At 46.2% G+C, this 20,441-nt stretch overlaps 2 protein-coding genes across 2 annotated transcripts in view; both read right to left on the bottom strand.

Moving 5' to 3' along the window:
* The window catches only part of ZNF561 (zinc finger protein 561), a 39,092-nt gene that overhangs the window by 18,117 nt on the left and 534 nt on the right, over nucleotides 1-20,441 (bottom strand). The gene's annotated exons all lie outside the window — the stretch shown is intronic.
* LOC101010825 (zinc finger protein 562) overlaps nucleotides 15,087-20,441 on the bottom strand; it is a 49,288-nt gene continuing 43,933 nt past the window's right edge. Inside the window, exons 4-5 of the mRNA XM_021930679.2 lie at nucleotides 18,844-18,950; nucleotides 15,087-16,188 (exon numbers count right to left, since the gene is read on the bottom strand). Coding sequence (XP_021786371.2) covers nucleotides 15,256-16,188; nucleotides 18,844-18,950 — 1,040 coding nt within the window. The 3' untranslated portion in view covers nucleotides 15,087-15,255. The remainder of the gene's footprint in view (nucleotides 16,189-18,843; nucleotides 18,951-20,441) is intronic.

Here is a 20,441-nt window from a genome sequence, read left to right as displayed (position 1 = left end):
GGATACATTCCCTCCCTTCAGAGGTGAAAAGGGTTAAAAGGAGCTGTTGACAGTCATCCCAGGTGGGCAAATGGGTCCAGAGCGCAGACTCCATCAATGAGGTCAAGACCTGGGGCTTTTCAGAAAAGGGGGGATTATGAGCTTTCCAGTCAGAAGTAGAAAAGGGGACATAAACCAAGAATGGGGCTGAGCGCTCATCACCCGGAGGGAACTGTGCCTCTCTCAGTGCTGGAGGGGGCTACCTCCTCCTGCCTCAGATGCAGTAGGCGGAGAGCCCACAGGGGACGTAGTCGAGAAGACCAGAGAAGATTCTAAGAGAGCAGGAGGGATAAGGCAGTGGAACTGGGTGAGGGAGACTCTCCTCTTCTTCAGAAGGAGACAGTACAGGAGGAGTAGAGCCGGCTGAGGGTCGAGGCACAAGTGAGGTCTGGCTCAAAAGGACCTTGGAGGTAGAATTATGAATGGCGCATGAGCGGAGCCATGGAGGAGGGTTCCTGACCAACTCGGCCACTGATCAATGTATGGAAACTGATTGGGGTGACCGGGAGTTCCAGCAACAACCCGCCACACAGCCTGAACAATTGCGAGGTTCAGTGACCCTTCTGGGGGCCACCGGGCTCTAAACGTTGGCTACAGAGTGTTCAGAGTTTTCCTGTTTTAAGGCAGACCCCATAATCCTCTAAGAAGCCTAGAGGGAAATTTTGTAACATACATTGGAGGGGGCTCCAATCTTTGTAAGGCCGGGAAGAAGAGTTTCACATTCTAGAGGCAGTTTAACAAGGTTTGAGCAGAGATATTAAACCCAGCACGGACAGAGAAATTCATGACCTGGGGGGCTGTAGTACTGGAAGAACAGAAATAGTATGGCCGAAAGAAGCAGGAAAACAGCTATAGCCACTGCTTCCTGCCACATGAGTTCTGTCATTTTAAGCTTTGAGGTTTAGGGAGAGGACAAGAGGCAGGTCCGAGGCCAGTGGGACCTATGTGATTTCCCTCTGCCTTTTGACTTATAGCCTAAATATCTTTGGTGTCTCTACCACTCAAAGGCAAATAGTTCAAACTCGGCCTTTTGTTTTAAGGGTTTGAGGAGGGAGCGCAGAGCCAAGTCTTGGAGATGCTGTACTTGCTGCGACACAGGAAAACGAGACGTACGGGGTAAAGGGTGGGGATGAGCAGGAAAGGGGTCACTTGGATCTTTCCTAAGGTAGGAGAGTAGCCACAGAGGAATAGAGTGAGAGCCCAGACGGAGTAAAGCAGTACGGGCATAGGTTTCTCTGCACGGTGCCCTATTTAAGGGCATGGGAAAAGTTACAGGATGACAGAAGAGGTGAGCAACGAGGTCTGCAGGGTGGCTATTTTTAATTCACCACTGGTCTAATGTGGAGGTAGGTGGTCCAGTCACTTGGACCTGGGGTTTGACAATCTAAATGCCAGCAACTTTTATGGTGCCAGGAATCCTAAACGGGTGAAAGCTTCCCACACTCATTCCCATAACAACACCTGATTTGTTTCTGACAGAAAACGCAGGACTGGGATGGCCATCCCAAAAAACTGATGATAAATTTAACTTCCTGTGATAGAAAATCAGCACTGAGGACCTTCAAGAAGTCCTTGCCCAGACGCCTTAGGCAGTGTCCACTACCTGACATACGAAACTTTGGCAAACACTAACAGGACAATAAACGCCAAACTGGACAATAGAAAAAAAAAAAGGCCGGGCACGGTGGCTCAAGCCTATAATCCCAGCACTTTGGGAGGCCGAGACGGGCGGATCACGAGGTCAGGAGATCGAGACCATCCTGGCTAACACGGTGAAACCCCGTCTCTACTAAAAAATACAAAAAACTAGCCGGGCGAGGTGGCAGGCGCCTGTAGTCCCAGCTACTTGGGAGGCTGAGGCAGGAGAATGGCGTGAACCCGAGAGGAGGAGCTTGCAGTGAGCTGAGATCCGGCCACTGCACTCCAGCCTGGGCAACAGAGCAAGACTCCGTCTCAAAAAAAAACAAACAAAAAAAACCCCAAAAAAACAAGCAATAGACTCTAGGGTATATAAACAATTATGGCAACTTTTTCAGAGTTGGGGGTGGGCAGACACGATGGGATCAGTCAGATGCCCGCCTGGCCGCTCCCCCTAAGGGGACTTAGGCTCCTCTTAGCATTGACAGGCCGGTATAAACCCCCGGCTCAGATCAAGCTATGCCCGATGCTGCCTTAAGCCTTATGAGGTCTCCACTGAACTGCAGGCGAGGGCCCACTCGAACTCCATAGCTTTCACCATGGAGCTACAAACTGGAGATTCAAGCACAAGCCCTTGAACTCCCCATTCATGCACACAGTCACACAGAGTTTACAACAATTTTTCTTATTCCCGTTCTAAACAGAGGTCTCCGGGAGACCTGAACAAGAGAAAGAGAAGAGACAGAGAAAAAAATGGGAGGCAGACAGAAAGAAAAAAAGAGGGGGAGAGAGTGACAGACTAGTCTTAACGGAGAGGCCGGCCTGCCAGAAACCAAGGCTCTGTCCTCCAGCGTTCTGGAATACGGACAGAGTCAGAGAGAGACGCCCTGGTCAGGGACAGTCCCCCCTCACCACACCAGAACCAAAGACGCCTAACGGAAAACCAAGGCTCTGTCCTCCAGCGTCCTGGAATGCGGGCAGAGTCAAAGAGAGAGACACCCTTGTCAGGGCCACTTCCCTCTCACCAAACCAAAGTCAGATCTGACTTACCTTCCCGGGACCAGAAGCTGAGGACTCAGAAGTTGAATTTTGTGGGCACACACCGGTATTCGATCTGTTCTCCTCGGGAAGACGGTCGCCTATGGGGACCTGGAACGTTTTCAGGTGGCGCCCGCCCCCTATAAGCCGTCCATCCATCCAGGGTAGCCCGGAGCGAGCCTGGCCCTCACCCAGTGGCAAATATCTCGCTGCGGCCTCCAAATATTGTGACCGAGTAAGTTACAGAGAAAACGCCACACTTTGAGACAAATTCAGGAGTCCTTTATTAACCGGTGACCGAGAGATGGCTAAAGCACGACATTCTCTCGGCCCCGAAGAAGGGGCTAGTCTTTCTTTTATACTTTGGTTTAGAGAGGGGAGGGGGATTCTAGCTGCAGCAGTCTTACAGAAGTATAACGACCAACAAGTTAAAAAGACAAATGGTTACAGGAAAACAAACAGTTCCAGGTACTGGGCCTTTAAATTCTTCACAAGGTGACAGGCGTGGGGTCTCTGGGTGTTATCTGCCGGACGCAAACGCGGGGGCTTTACGGTGCTATCTCTCAAGCGAATTCCTGGGAAGTGCGGACATTGCTTGCCTTGGTACCTTATCAGTTAATTCCACCCTTTGATATGTTGAGAGTCAGCTTGCACAAGTTAAGTCTTTGAGGAAGAGGGTGGGTAAGGAGCCCTTGATGTCTTGTAAATAAAGAAGCCAAATGGAGTCCGTCCGGTTTTCTCAGCTAAGGGAGAGTCTACTCATATTAAAACAAGGTGAAGTATCTAAGGGAGAGTCTATTCATGTTATTACAAGGTTGGGTATTACAATATGATTGCACCACTGCACTCCAGTCTGGGTGACATGGCAAGACACTATCTCTGAAAAACAAAAAAACAAAAAAACAAAAAAGACCACCACACCCAATCAGCTCAAGCCTGTGGCTAGAGATAAGAATCTAGAAAGAATCTATAAACATCTTTCCTGCCCAGGATACTGTTTTCCTCCTGCTTCCTTTAAACTGACTATCCAGGGATTTGCTCCTAAATTTAAAGTGACCTACGCCCTACTCCCTTATGTATACAGCTAGCTGCCACATCCTCTCTCCTCTCTGCCTCTCATCTCTGCCTTGAGTGACCCACGGATGGAGGACTGTCCTCCCGACTCATTTTGCCCTTTCTCAGGACCTGTAAGCAATAAATCTTTGAAATTATGTCCTATCGTGGTGGTGTTTTGAATTTGTGCCTACCATCTGATGAACCAGGGGCTGCCCCTGGCTGAGATTTTCCCGGGGAGCTGGTGGGAACACAAGGTCACGTTTCCAGTGCCAGAGCAATGATTAGGCAGGCATAAACCAAACAGATTAGACAAAGGCAGCTAGGTCGCTGGGCGTGGTGGCTCTGCCTGTAATCCCAGCATTTTGGGAGGCCGAGGCAGGCAGATCACCTGAGGTCAAGAGTTTGAGACCAGCCTGGCCTGTTGATGAAACCTCATCTCTACTAAAAATACACAAATATTAGCTGGGAGTGGTGGTGCGTGCCTGTAGTCCCAGGAACCTGGGGAGGCAGAGGCAGGAGAATTGCTTGAACCCAGGAGGCGGAGGTTGCAGTGAGCCAAGATCGTGCCACTGCACTCCAGTCTGGGTGAGAGAGGGAGACTCCATACAAAGAAAAAAAAAAAAGAGCAGCTAAGTCATCTGTCAGTATAAACAAGTTTCCCAGGTAAGGGACCCACTGGGCATAGAACAGCCTAAGTTTAGGCTGTCAACTAGGTTTTTAGAATGTATCCCTGGCCGGGTGCTGTGGCTCATTCCTGTAATCCCAGCACTTTGGGAGGCTGAATCAGGCTGAATCAGGTGGTCTCAGGAGTTTGAGAACAGCCTGGCCAACATGGCGAAACCCCGAATCTACTAAAAATACAAAAATTAGCTGTGTGTGGTGGTGCACACCTGTATTCCCAGCTACTTGGGAGGCTGAGGCGGGAGAATCACTTAAACCCAGGAACTGGAGGTTGCAGTGAGCCGAGATCATGCCACTGCACTCCAGCCTGGGTAACAGAGCGAGACTCTGTCATTCATAATAAATAAATAAATAAGTTTAGAAAAAAAAAATGTCTGAAAGGGTCTTGAGCATCCCTGTGAGCAAACTCCAGGCATCATCTATAATGGTGAATGCACAGATACAAAGATACAAATGAGCCAGAGCCAAACTTACATTCCTGGAGTAAATGCCACTGGGTTTACTGTTTTCTTATCATGCGTTGGAATTTGTTTACTAATTCCTTCCTTCCTTCCCTCCCAACCCCCACCTTTTTTTTTTTTTTTTTTAATGGAGTTTTGCTCTGTTGCCCAGGCTGGAATGCAGTGGCATGATCTTGGCTCACTGCATTTTTTAATTTTTAAGTTTTTCATAGAGAGTGGGGCTTGCTATCTTGTCCAGGCAGGTCTCGAACTCCTGGGCTCAAGTAATCCTTTCACCTACTTTTTTTTTTTTTTTATTATACTTCAAGTTCTAGGGTACATGTGCACAACGTGCAGGTTTGTTACATATGTATACATGTGCCATGTTGCTGTGCTGCACCCATCAACTCGTCAGCACCCATCAACTCATCATTTACATCAGGTATAACTCTCAATGCCATCTCTTCCCCTCCCCCCTCCCCACAATAGGCCCTGGTGTGTGATGTTCCCCTTCCCGTGTCCAGGTGATCTCATTGTTCAATTCCCACCTATGAGTGAGAACACGCAGTGTTTGGTTTTCTGTTCCTGCGATAGTTTGCTGAGAATGATGGCTTCCAGCTGCATCCATGTCCCTACAAAGGACACGAACTCATCCTTTTTTATGGCTGCATAGTATTCTCACCTCCTTTCAAAGTGTTGAGACTCCAGGAATGAGCCACTTTGCCTGGCCACTACTATTGTACTTAGTGCATTTTTCTGTTTGTTTTTTGAGAAAGTCTCCCAGGCTGCAGTGCAGTGCTGTGATCTTGGTTCACTGTAGCCTCCTGCCTCAGTCTCCCGAGTAGCTGGGACTACATGCGCATGCCACCACACCCAGCTACTTTTTTAGTTTTAGTGGAGACAAGATTTCACCGTTTTAGCCAGGATGGTCTCTCTCCTGACCTCGTGGTCCACCCGCCTTGGCCTCCCAAAGTGCTGGGATTACAGGTGTGAGCCACGGTTCCTGGCTTACTTAGTGCGTTTGTACCAATATTCATTACCAATGTGATTCTGTAGTTTTTAATGACTGTACAGTTTTTATAGCATCATATAAAGATTTAGCAAGATTTGCTTCATTTTTAATACTCTGAAAGGATTTATGGAGAATTAGGAACAACTGGACCTTGAAAATTTCATGTAATGTAAAAACGTCTGGCTGGGCATGGTAGCTCATGCTTGTAATCCCAGCACTTTGGGAGGCCGAGAAGAGAGGATCACTCTAGCTCAGGAGTTTGAGAAGAGCCTGGGCAATGGAGTGAGATACCTTCTCTACCAAAAAAAAAGTCTGAGCTTAGATGCTATGTTCCTTGCCGTTGTTACAGCATGAGGCACTGTGCCCAGCCAAGACTGGGTAATTTATGAAGAAAAAGAAGTTTAATGGACTCACAGTTCCACATGGCTGGGGAGGCCTCAAAATCATGGCAGAAGGTGAAGGAGGAGCAAAGGCACATTTTACATGGCAGAAGGCAAGAGAGCCTGTCCAGGGGAACAGCTGCTTATAAAACTGACAGATCTCATGAGATTAATTCACTGTTAAAAGAACACCACGTGCCTATTATCCTAGTTCCTCGGCTGACTGAGGCATGAGAATTACTTGAACAGCACAGGAAAACCTGTCCCCATGATTCAATGACCTCCCACCTGGTCTCTCCCACAACACCGTGGGGATTATGGGAGCTATAATTCAATTCCAGACTTGGGTGGGGACACAGCCAAACCATATTACCTGGCAACTTGCTTGCATCTCATAACATCAACCTTTCTTTGGGCTTTCAGTCCTGCTGACTTCAGGCCTGCTGAGTCACTAAGCAGAGGAATATGAATTCAAATCATGATTTTCTCATCACAGGTCATAGTGGGAGATGCCCAATCCCTCTGTGAACACTGACAGAATTTTTTTTTTTCTTTTTCTTTTTTGAGATGGAGCCTTGCTTAGTCGCCCAGGCTGGAGTGCGGTGGCACGATCTCGGCTCACTGCAAGCTCCGCCTCCCAGGTTCACGACATTCTCCTGCCTCAGCTTCCCGAGTAGCTGGGACTACAGGCGCCCGCCACTACGCCTGGCTAGTTTTTTGTATTTTTAGTAGAGACACGGTTTCACCGTGTTAGCCAGGATGGTCTCGATCTCCTGACCTCGTGATCCGCCCATCTAGGCCTCCCAAAGTCCTGGGATTACAGGCGTGAGCCACCGCGCCCGGTCTTTTTTTTGTTTTTTGAGATGGAGTCTCACTCTGTCACCAGGCTGGAGTGCCATGGCGCGATCTGCGCTCACTGCAACCTCCGTCTCCCAGGTTCAAGTGATTCTCTTACCTCAGCCTGCAAGTAGCTGGGACTACAGGGGAGTGCCACAACACTCAGCTAATTTTTGTATTTTTAGTAGAGACGGGGGGTTCACTTTGTTGCCCAAAATGGTCTCAATCTCTTGGCCTTGTGATCCACCTGCCTCAGCCTCCCAAAGTGCTGGGTTTAAAGGCGTGAGCCACTATGCCTGGCCCAGAATTCGTTTTTTTTTTTTTTCCTATGGGGTCTCGCTCTGTCGCCCAGGCTGGAGTGCAGTTGCACAATCTCAGCTCACTGCAAGGTCCACCTCCCAGGTTCACGCCATTCTCCTGCCTCAGCCTCCCGAGTAGCTGGGACTACAGGCGACAGCCACCACGCCCGGCTAATTTTTTTGTATTTTTAGTAGAGACAGGGTTTCACCATGTTAACCATGATGGTCTCGATCTCCTGACCTCGTGATCCGCCCTCCTCGACCTCTCAAAGTGCTGGGATTACAGACGTGAGCCATTGCGCGCCCAGCCTCAGAATTCTTTACTGCTAACACGAGTGGGCCTTGTTCTGGAGGATTTCCCAATGTGTCCTGAAGAACCACAGTTTGTTGGCTTGTGGGCGGGGTATGTGTATCACTTGGCCTTTACTGTGTAATAAACAGCCACAAAATTACTAGCTGAAAACAGCAGCTACTTAATTAGCAGAGGCCTCTTGAGGGTGGACTTGCAAACCTAAGTTGTGCTGGTTTCTACTGGTCAAAGCAAGGACTGACTGGTTCACATAAAAAGGAAAGAAGAGAGATTCCACCTTCAGATAGTAATCTCAAAGACTTGTGGCCATCTGTAATCTACCACAGGGTGGTATTGGGCCTCTGTCAAGGGGCCTATTCTTTCTGCCACCAGATCTCTCTAGTGGCTTGTGTGACAATGCACTTCTGTCTGGGTCTCTCTCCAAGTGTAGTAAGTGTACACGGGAATCACTTTATTCTAACAGCCTAGTGCACTTAGTTGGAAAGAAAAGGTATTAACGAAGATTTTAATTTAAAATTGTTATTTATGGGAGGCCAGGCATGGTGGCTCATGCCTGTCATCCCAGCACTTTGGGAGGCTGAGGCGGGCAGATCACGAGGTCAGATCGAGACCATCCTGGCTAACACGGTGAAACCCCGTCTCTACTAAAAATACAGAAAATTCTCCAGGCGTGGTGGTGGGCGTCTGTAGTCCCAGCTACTCTGGAGGCTGAGGCAGGAGAATGGCGTGAACCTGGAAGGCGGAGCTTGCAGAGCACGCCACTGCATTCCAGCCTGGGCAACAGAGTGACTCTGTCTCAAAAAAAAAAAAAAAATTGTTATTTATGGTAACAGTGAAAAGTAACAACTTTCAAACATCAAGAATAAAATAAAGTATGATCAATACAAAGAGAGGGGAACACAATAAGACAGAGAAAAAAATAAGATGCTAGAAATTAATGCAAATCATTACTAAAGTGTATGTAAGGTACTAAATGTTCAACACAAAAGGATTGCTAATTGGTATTATTCAAGTTTTTTTTTTTTTTTTTTGTGATATGGAGTTTTGCTCTTGTTGCCCAGGCTGGAATGCAATGGTGCGGTCTTGGCTCACTGCAACCTCTGCCTCCTGGGTTCAAGTGATTCTCCTGCCTCAGCCTCCCGAGTAGCTGGAATTATAGGCATGCACCACCACGCACGGCTAATTTTGTATTTTTAGTAGAGACAGGGTGTCTCAGTGTTGGTCAGGCTGGTCTCAAACCGACCTCAGGCGATCCACCTGCCTCGGCCTCTCAAAGTGCTGTGATGACAGGCGTGAGCCACTACGCCTGGCGGTATACAGATTTTTAAAAACTCCAGCTAAAGTATGTATTTTTAAAAAAGGGTACAGAAAGACTAAGAAGTAGAGGAAAATCAAGCTGATGTAACTATATAAATAACAATTAGTGGAATAGAAAACATGCGGGAAATAGTGTAGATTTTTCAAGCCAAATATTATTTGAAAGAACTCACAAACCTGGGTACTTTCTACCAAGATTAACAGAAGAAATGGGAAAGAATGAACAATTAAAAAGCCATTACAGAATGCAAAAGGAGACTGAAGTTATACAACCAGCAAAAATGAAAAATACAGAAAGCATAAATTTTTGCTACACATTTGAAAATAAAAACATGCATAGAATATTCTCAAAATACTTATGCAAGCCTTAGTTGTCTTTTTTTCTTTTTTATGAGATGGAGTTTTGCTCTTGTAGCCCAGGCTGGAGTGCAATCTCGACTCATTGCAACCTTCACCTCCTGGACTCAAGCGATTCTCCTGCCTCAGCCTCCCAAGTGGCTGGGATTACAGGCGCCCGCCAACTCACCTGGCTAATATTATTTTTTGAATTTTTAGTCGAGACAAAGTTTCACCACGTTGCCCAGGCTGGAACTCCTGACCTCAGGTGATCCGCCTGCCTTGACCTCCCAAAGTGCTGTGATTAAAGGTGTGAACCACCATGCCCAACCTAGTTGTCTTTTTTTGTTTTTCTTTTTGAGACAGAGTCTCACTCTGTTGCCAGGCTGGAGTACAGTGGGGAGATCTAGGCTCACTGAAACCTCCACCTCAAGAGTTCAAGAGATTCTCCTGCCTCAGCCTCCTGAGCAGCTGGGATTACAGGGGCGCACCACCACGCCCAGCTAATTTTTGTATTTTCAGTAAAGACGGGTTTCGGCCGGGTGCGGTGGCTCAAGCCTGTAATCCCAGCACTTTGGGAGGCCAAGACGGGCGGATCACGAGGTCAGGAGATCGAGACCATCCTGGCTAACACGGTGAAACCCTGTCTCTACTAAAAATACAAAAAATTAGCCTGGCGAGGTGGCGGGCGCCTGTAGTCCCAGCTACTTGGGAGGCTGAGGCAGGAGAATGGCGTGAACTCGGGAGGCGGAGCTTGCAGTGCGCTGAGATCCGGCCACTGTACTCCAGCCTGGGTGGCAGAGGGAGACTCCGTCTCAAAAAAAATAAATAAGTAAAGACGGGTTTCACTATATTGGCCAGGATGGTCTTGATCTCTTGACCTTGTGATCTGCCTGCCTCAGCCTCCCAAAGTGATGAGGTTACAGGCGCGAGCCACTATGCCTCGCCTGATAACTTTTTTTTTTTTTTTTTGGAGATGGGGTCTATATTGCCTAGACTGATCTTGAACTCCTGGCCTCAAGGAATCCTTCTGACTGAGCTTCCCGAAGTGCCAGGATTAAAAGTGTGAGCCACTATGACCAGCCAGAAGAGATAATTTTAACTTTTTATTTTGTAATATTGGCCGGGCGCGGTGGCTCACGCCTGTAATCCCAGTACTTTGGGAGTATGAGGCATGGGGATCACCTGAGGTCAGGAGTTTAAGACCAGCCTTGCCAACTTGACGAAACCCTGTCTCTACTAAAAATACAAAAATTAGCCAGGCATGGTGGAGGCTGCCTGTGATCCCAGCTACTCGGGAGGGTGAGGCAGAAGCATGGCTGGAACCGGGGAGGTGGAGTTTCCAGTGAATTGAGATCATGCCATTGCACTCCAGCCTCGGTAACGAGTGAAACTCCATCTCAAAAACAAAGAAACAAACCAAAAAAACGAAAATATTTTGTAGTTTTTTTTTTTATTATTATTATTTTTTAGTAGAGACGGGGTTTCACCGTGTTAGCCAGGATGGTCTTGATCTCCTGACCTTGTGATCCGCCCGTCTCGGCCTCCCAAAGTGCTGGGATTACAGGCTTGAGCCACCGCGCCCGGCCTTTTGTAGTATTTTTAAATAGAGATGTGGTCTCGCTATGTTGCCCAGGCTGGTTTGAACTCCTTGGCTCATGGCATCCTTTTGTCTCAGCCTCCAAAAGTGCTGGGATTACAGGCCTGAGCCACTATTCCCAGCCTAGATGATTCTTATAGATTAAGAATTCAGAAAAAGTAGAAACATGCCCCACTACAGCATATGACAGTCATTATATATATCTCACTCAGGGACAAAAAAAAAAAAAAAAAATTGCAATGTTATTCAAGCATAGCTCCATAACATATTAGTAAAGGTAATCAAATAAGTCTTCTTAAATGATCCATTATGCCATAGTCGAGCTTATCCAGGAATACAAGGTTGATGTAACATTCGAAAAGAAATAAATACAAAGACCACATTTAGTTAATTTATTTATTTTTGACAGAGTCTCATTCTGTCACCCAGCATGCAGTGCAGTGGTGCAATCTCCGCTCAATGCAACCTCCACCTCCCGGGTTCAAGCGATTCTCCCGCTTCAGCCTCCCAAGTACCTGGGGTTACAGGTGTATGTCACTACACCCAGCTAATTTTTGTATTGTTAGTAGAGAGAGGGTTTCACCATGTTGGCCAGGCTGGTCTCGAACTCCTGACCTCAAGTGATCTGCCCACCCCTGCCTCCCAAATTGCTGGGATTACAGGCATGAGCCACCGCACCCAGCCTGATCACATTTTAGAAAAGTACCCTTCCATGCATTCACTTCTTCAAGCTTGTTTTTTGAGATGGGGTCTTGCTATGTTGCCTAAGCTGGTCTAGAACCCCTGGGCTCAGGCCATCTTCCCAAGTAGCTAAAACTATAGGCATGCATCACCACAACGTTTCATTGAAGTATTTATTAGGTACCATCATGAGTTAGGTGCAGTTCTAGGTACTTGAGTTTTATCAGTAAATAAACATGATCATCACAGAGGATGCGCAGGAAGCATTTAACAAATTCAAGAGGAATTCAGCTCCATAAATTATGAAATATTGGGAAATCATTCATCATGTAAAAACTGAATATAAAGAAAAAACCTTTCCTGCAGAAGATAACCTCTTCAAAAAATAAAAAATAAAAAGCTACAGCCAAGCCAATAAAATGGAGCGCATATCTCACCAGAACTGCAAAGACAAGTAAGCTGGTATTATTACTTTTAGTTGGTGGTGTGCTGCAGGTTGAAATCAGTACAGTAAAGCCAGAAAATATTTAGAGAGCTTCATCACATGAATTTTGGGCGTCACTGTTCAGTCCAAAGTACTTAATGATTTTCTCTTTCCACATAGACAATCAGATAATCTGTAAATAATGACTCTTAGTTTTCCACTTCAGGAATTATATACATATACATGTATACATGTATATAATATACTTCAGGAATTATATACATATATATATATATATATAGTGACCCCAGTGACCCCCAAATTTCATATGAAACTCCAAATCCCAGTGTGACTGTATGTGAAAAGAGAAGGGGGCGGGGTGGGGAGGGGAGACCGACTGATCTATTTGTTGGTCTCCATCGTGTGAAGACATGAGGAAGTGGGCACTGACATGCCAGGAAGAACGCTCTCACCAGAAGCTGACCATGCTGGCACTCTGATCTCAGACTTCCAGTCTCCAGATATGTGAGAATATAAATTTGTGTTTTGGGACAGACGCGGTGGCTCAGGCCTGTAATCCCAGCACTTTGGGAGGCCGAGGCGGGTGGATCACCTGAGCTCAGGCCTGACTAACATGGAGATCAGCCTGACCAACATGGAGAAATCCTGTCTCTACTAAAAATACAAAATTAGCCAAGATTTGGGATGCATGCCAATAATCCTAGCTACTTGGGAGGCTGAGGCAGGAGAATTGCCTGAACCCAGGAGGTGGAGGTTGCGGTGAGCTAAAGTCACGCCAGTGCACTCCAGCCTGGGCAACAAGAGCGAAACTCCATTTCAAAACAAAACAAAAAAAAAACAGAAAAAAGAAAAACACATTGTTTTTTTAACCTCATTTGTTTTAAATTAAATCAATTTGTAAGCCATTTAGTCTGTGGTATTCTGTTATGGATGCCCGAGCTGACTAATGCAGATTTTGGCATTGAAAAGTGAGGTACTGCCATTACAAACAAACAAACAAACAAACTAAAAATGTGAAGCAGCCTTGAAACTGACAAATGAGTAGAGGCTGGAAGAATTCTGATGTGCAAGCTGGAAATAAGGTTGGTAAGGGTGATTCCGGTGAGGTGTCATTGGGGAATGAGGAACATGCTATTTGGAAATGAAGAAAAGACAACCCTTGATATGAAGTCGTGAAGAACTTGGCAGAACTGTATTCTAACATTTAGTGCAAGGCAGAGCTTGAGAGACATAAAATTGGGTATGTATCACTAAGATCTGTAATTACAGTGTTAAAGGACACAGGAAGCTTCATTCTTCCTGACTACTTACAAGAAAATGTGCTGGGAACAGGCCTCCCAAATATGGCCATAAAGAGGCCATGAGAAACTGGCCATAAACACAATCTCTGCAGCACTGTGACATGCTCCTGATGGCTATGACACCCACGCTGCAGGTTGCTGGTTTACTGGAATGAGGGCTGAGAACACCTGATCCACCCAGGGCAGAAAACTGGAGAACTGCTCAAGGCATTCCTAAACCATAAACAATAGCATGAGTGATTTGTGCCTTAAGGACATGTTCCTGCTGCAGATAACAAGGCACAGCCTGTCCCTTTCATTCCCTCAAGGGATACTTTTAGCTAATCTATAATCTATAGAAATAATGTTTATCACGGGCTTACTGTCAGTAAATACTCTGTTGGAGGCTCTCAGCTCTGAAGGCTGTCAGCCTCGATTCCCACTCTGCACTCTAGTTCTGTGTCTGTGCCTTAATTCCTCTAGTGCCGCTGGGGTAGGGTCTCCACCACGGAGCTGGTCTCGGCAAAAATGCAAAAGAGGAGACCTGAATTGCAGAAGAAATAGTTAAGGAAAAAGGAACCAGAACTTGGAGATTTGGAAAATTCTCAGCCTATCCATACTGCAAAAATTAGAAAACTTGTACTGAAGAGAATCCTCGAAGTGTGGCTGAACAATCATTTATTTGATAAAGAGATCATGAGTGGGATTCATGGACTGTATCAGTCATCTTAACAGAAGAGAGAAGAGAGACTGGATTATACTAGAAGACACATTGCCACTTACATTGTGCCACCTAAAATGGACAGAGAGGACAGAACAGAACAGGCAAGGTTGTCACACTTCTTGTAAAAAGAAGGGGACACAGAAATAATCAGCTATGAAAGTGCACTGGCAGTTAAGGATGGTTTCATACCTGCCATGCTCTGCAGGATCCGTGGGAACAGAAGAGTCCCTTGGAGGAGCATCTTTTTAACAATCCACCTCTGGGGCCTACATCTTGGCTTCTGGTAAATTTTGACATAAATGTGCCACACTGGCAGCCACTAACCAACAGGGGCTGGGATCAATCTGCATGATGTATCTCATACAGAACTTGTTAACGCTATGATCTAAGGAATCTAATCACTAATGTGAGGCAGCCTGCAGTACTGACCTCACCATCCATGACTCTTCTTCACAGATGCCCAGACTCAGGCAACCATGAAGTTGTATTCAGAACCTGTAGGTTTAATTTCAGACCCTCAGGATGGCATCTAAGGCCAATCCATGAGCCATTACAACCTCCGCAAGGCATTTAGGACAAATCTCATGATCTCTGCACTGCCAATAATTAAATGTGGCAACCAATGGACTAAATGGTAATACTCATACCCTTACATTCATAGGATTTCTCCCCAGTGTGAATTCTTTCATGCATACTTAGGCATGAGAAAACAGCAAATGCTTTCCCACATTCTTTTTCTTTCTTTGGGGTGGGGAGGGGACGGAGTCTCGCTCTGTCGCCCAGGCTGGAGTGCAGTGGCATGATCTCAGCTCACTGCAAGCTCCGCCTCCTGGGTTCACGCCATTCTCCTGCCTCAGCCTCCCAAGTAGCTGGGACTACAGGTGCCCGCCACCAAGCTGGGCTAATTTTTTGTATTTTTAATAAAAACGGGGTTTCACCGTGTTAGCCAGGGTGGTCTCGATCTCCTGACCTCGTGATCCACCCGCCTCGGCCTCCCAAAGTGCTGGGATTACAGGCGTGAGCCACTGCGCCCGGCCTGCTTTCCCACATTCTTTACATACGAAGGGTTTCTCTCTGGTATGAGTTTGCAGGTGAACATTAGGGGTGAGGAATACAGAAATGCCTTCCCACATATCTTGCATTTACCTTTCTCCACTGTGAGTTTTCAAATGTTTACTACGATGGGAAGAAGTAATGAAGGTCTTCCCACATTCAACACATTCATAAGGCTTCTCTCCTGTGTGAATTCTTCTATGTTGAGTAAGCGTTGAAGATCTATTGAAGGCTTTCCCACATTCCTTACACTGATAGGGTTTCTCTCCAGTGTGATTTCGTATGTGTATAGCAAGGCCTGTGTATTGAGTGAAGGCTTGGCCACATTCCTTACATTCATAGGGTTTTATTCCAGTGTGAGTTCTTACATGTTGAGTAAGGTGAGTTGATCTAGTGAAGGCTTTCCCACATTCCGTACATTTGTGTGGTTTTATTCCAGTGTGAATCTGAATGTGAACATTAAAGGATGAGGAATTTCTAAAGGATCTTCCACATTCTTTACATTCAAAGGACTTCTCTCCTTTATGAGTTTTCGCATGTGCATAAAGTTGAGAAAAATTAGTGAAGGATTTCCCACAATTCTTAGTCTTTTCAGATTTCCTTCCAGTATGAACTGTTACACACTGCTTTAGGTGTGAGGAAGGTGTGATGGCTCTCTCACATTCCTGAAATTCACAGAGTTTCTCTCCAATGTGGATTCCCATGTGATTATCAAGGCTCGCAAAATACTTAAAGCCTTTTCCACATTCCTTACATTTGTAGGGTTGTCTTCCATTGAGAATTTCAAGATGTACAGCAAGGCCTGGAGTTAAGGTGAAGACTTTTCCACATGGATTAAATTTGGAAAGTTCCTGTCCAATAGAGGTTTCCTTGTGCACACTGAGGACGTCTTTTCCGTAACAATTACCCTCAGAAGTGTTCCCTCCATTCTGAGCTCTCATGTGTGTCTTAAGGCAAAACTGTTCACTGAAGACCTCTCCACAATTCTCACAGAGTTTCCATCCACTGTAGCTTCTTGTCTGCTGAGGAGGGGATAAAGGATTTAAAACATTTTCAGACATATAAAGAGATTTCACCCATCTGAACACATAAACATTATTTTGATGACAATTATTATTTTACTTTTTCATGTTTTCTTTTTTTTTTTTTTGAGACAGAGTCTTCTTCTATCTCCCGGCCTGCAGTACAGTGGTACAATCTCTGCTAACTGCAACCTCCACCTCCCAGGCTCAAGTGATCCTGATGCCTCAGCCTCTCGAGTAGCTGGAAATACAGTTGTGCACTACCACACCGGGTAATTTTTCTATTTTTTTGGAGACACAGGTTTTGCCAAGTTGCCCAGGCTGGTCTCAACCTCCTGAGTTCAGGTGAACTGCCTGCCTCGGCCTCCCAAAGAGGTAAGATTACAGGTAAGACCCACCGTGCATGGCATGTTTTACTTTGTTCAGAGTTGGGGTTTTGCTCCATTGCCTGGGCTTTAGTACACCGCTGTGATCACGGCTCACTGTAACCTCAAATGCCTGGCTGGGTTCAAGTGATTATCCTGCCTTAGTTTCCTGTGTAGCTAGGACTATAGGCATGCATCATCACGCCTGGCCAATCTTTTGATTTATTTATTTATTTATTTTTGAGATGGAGTCTCACTTTGGCTGGAGTGAACTGTCGCAATTTCAGTTCACTGCAACCTCCGCCTGCTGGGTTCAAGCGGTTCTTCTGCCTGGGCCTCCCGAGTAGTATGTGCAACCACACCCAGCTAATTTTCGTATTTTTACTACAGATGGGATTTCATCATGTTGGCCAGAGTGTTCTCAAACTCCTGACCTTGTGATCCGCCCACCTCAGCCTCCTAAAGTGCTGGGATTAGAGGCGTGAGCCACCGTGCCTGGCCTCAATTTATTTTTATGGAGACAAGGTCTTGCTATGTAGCCTAGGCTGGTCTCAAACTCTTCAAGAAACACCATGTCTCAGCCTCCCAAACTGTTGAGATTACAGCCATGAGCTGCCAAGTCAGCCTACTTAGATAAATCTAAATTTTACAATTTTTCTTCCATGGTCTCATTTCCTACCCTCTTGATTTCTTGCCAGAATTCTATGCCACTGGCTCTAATTGTTCAACACAAACAAACAAACAAACAAAAACACTGTCTTTTTTTGATTGTTGGGGGTGGCTTGAGACAGGGTCTCACTCTGTCACCCAGGCTGTGTACCATGGCACAATCACAGCTCACTGCAGCCTTAATCACCCAGACTCAAGCCATCATCCTGCCTCAGTCCCCCAGGGAGCTTGGATTATAGATGCATGCCAACATGCCTGGCTAACTTTTTGTTTTTTGTAGAGACAGGGTCTCCCTGTTGCCCAGGCTGGTCTTGATCTCCTAGACTCAAGCAATTCTCCTGCCTCAGCTTCCCAAAGTGCTGGGATTACAGGCATCAGCCATTGCAACCAGCCAAATTGTGTAGATTTTCATGAAACTGTTTAAATCCTCAATGTCTAGTTACATATGTGGGAATGTGTACTTGTGGGTATTTTGAAATGACAAGTTATACAGGCGTGGAACATCACAAAATTCATCACATTCAGACTCTCTCCAGAGACCCTGCTCCCTCAACCGGGCAGGCTACTTCTCTCTCAAGTATCTCTCATTTGTGCTGTTTCTTTTTCACTGCAAACTCCACCTCCCGGGTTTAAGCAATTCTGCCGCAGCCTCCCAGGTAACTGGGATTACAAGTGCCGCCACCAAACCTGGCTAATTTTATATTTTTAGTAGAGATAGAATTTCACCATGTTGGTCAGGCTGGTCTCGAAGTGATCCACCCACCTCGGCGTCCCAAAGTGCTGGGATTACAGGACTCACTTTCTTTTCTGAGACAGAGTCTCACTGGGTCGCCTGGGCTGGAATGCGGTTGCCTGGGCTGGAATGCAGTGGTGCAGTCTTGGCTCACTGCAACCTGTGCCTCTGAGTAAGTGATTGTCCTGCCTCAGCTTCCAGAGTAACTGGGATGACAGGTGCCCACCACCACACGCAGCTAATTTTGTATTTTTAGTAGAGATGGAGTTTCACCATGCCGGCCAGGCCTGTCTCAAACTCCTGACTTCAAGTGATCCACCTACCTTTGCCTCCTAAAATACTAAGATTACAGGCATGAGCCACCACATCCAGGCTCTTTTTAAAATCAGAGATGGGATCTTGCTATACTGCCTAGGCTGGTCTTGAACTCCTGGGCTCAAATGATGCTCCCACCTCAGCCTCCCAAGTAGCTGGGATTACAGATGTAAACCACACCACTAACTGGGCTGATTTTCTAGAATGGAATTCTCAATCTTTTCTGAGAGAGGAAATTAAGAAATATCCCTCATGGCCTGGCACGGTGGCTCACGCCTGTAATCCCAGTACTTTGGGAGGTTGAGGCAGGTGGATCACGAGGTCAGATCAAGACCATCTTGGCTAACACAGTGAAACCCTGTCTCTACTAAAAATACAATAAATTAGCTGGGCGTGGTGGCACATGCCTTTAGTCCCAGCTACTCGGGAGGCTGAGGCGAGAGAATCGCTTGAACCTGGGAGTTGGAGGTTGCAGTGAGCTGAGATGATGCAACTGCACTTCAGCCTGGCAGAGCGAGACTCTGTCTCAATAAAAAAAAGAAGAAAAAAAGAAATATCCCTCATGAATCTTACCATCTGTATGCCAGTAAATATTTGATTCTTCAAAAAACCCTGCTGAAGTGATGACCGTTTGGTTCTAGGTTGTATTTCCCATTCTGAAGTTAAGCAGAAAAAGAAATCTAAGGGTTTAGAGAAGAAATGTGTTAGTTTAAAATGAGTCATTTGTCTTTGTTTTCAAATTAAACACAATAAGAAAATAAAAGCCACAGGCCAGGCACGGTGGCTCATGGCTGTAATCTCAGCACTTTGGGAAGCCGAGGCGGGTGGATCACAAGGTCAGGAGATCGAGACCATCCTGATCAACGTGGTGAAACCCCATCTCTACTGAAATACAAAAAAAAAAAAAAAAAATTGGCCAGGCATGTTGGTGCGTGCCTGTAGTCCCAGGTACTCGGGAGGCTGTGGCAGGGGAATCACTTGAACCCGAGAGGTGGAAGCTGCAGTGAGCCGAAATTGAACCACTGAACTCCAGCCTGGGTAACAGAACGTGACTCCATTTCAAAAAAAAAAAAAAAAGAAAAAAGGAAAAAGAAAATAAAAGCAAGAGAACCTTGAGGATTTTGGTATGTCAAAAATTTGGCTATAAGGATGTGGGGTTTATTACACAACAGATGTGTTTAGATAGTTTATTACAAACTGTTTCTGCGAAAACTACAACTGATGGGGAACAGGAAGAGAAGATTATCAGGAAAGGAAAGTAGGAAAGATCAGGATAAAGAGCATGCATCAAAATAATAAACTTAACAAAAAAACAGAATAGCTACGCGAGGCTGAGGAAGGAGAATGGCAAGAACCCGGGAGGCGGAGCTTGCAGTGAGTAGAGACTGCGCCACTGTACTCCAGCCTGGGTGACAGAGCGAGACTCCGTCTAAAAAAAAACAAACAAAAAACAGAACAGGTAGCTTTGTTTGACTAGATGGAAAATAAAAGTCACAGATATCTGAAAGTCTGAGAAAAATAGCTTAAATCTTCTGAGGAAAAGTGGATTTTTAAAAATCTTTTTTTTTTTTTTTTTTTTTGAGTTGAAGTCTCACTGTCTCCCAGGCTGGAGTGCAGTGGCGCAATCTCAGCTCACTGCAACCTCCCCCTCCTGGGTTCAAGTGATTCTACTGCCTCGGCCTCCCGAGTAACTGGGACTACAGGCGTGTGCCACCGTGCCCGACTAATTTTTTGCATTTTTAGTACAGACAAGGTTTCACCGTGTTAGCCAGGCTGGTCTTGATTTCCTGACCTCGTGATCTGCCCACCTCAGCCTTCCAAAGTGCTGGGATTACAGGTGTGAACCACCGTGACCGGCCTAGTCTTTATTTTTAGGATTTTTTTTTTTTGAGACGGAGTCTCGCTCTGTCGCCCAGGCTAGAGTGCAGTGGCCGGATCTCAGCTCACTGCAAGCTCCGCCTCCTGGGTTCACGCCATTCTCCGGCCTCAGCCTCCCGAGTAGCTGGGACTACAGGCGCCCGCCACCTCGCTCGGCTACTTTTTTTGTATTTCTTAGTAGAGACGGGGTTTCACCATGTTAGCCAGGATGGTCTCGATCTCCTGACCTCGTGATCCACCCGTCTCGGCCTCCCAAAGTGCTGGGATTACAGGCTTGAGCCACCGCGCCCGGC

The sequence above is a fragment of the Papio anubis genome, chromosome 20, assembly GCF_008728515.1.
Source record: "Papio anubis isolate 15944 chromosome 20, Panubis1.0, whole genome shotgun sequence".
In the NCBI taxonomy this organism is placed as follows: Eukaryota; Metazoa; Chordata; class Mammalia; order Primates; family Cercopithecidae; genus Papio; species Papio anubis.
Note: the sequence above shows the minus strand (reverse complement) of the source record. Positions and strands in the feature narration are given on the sequence as shown.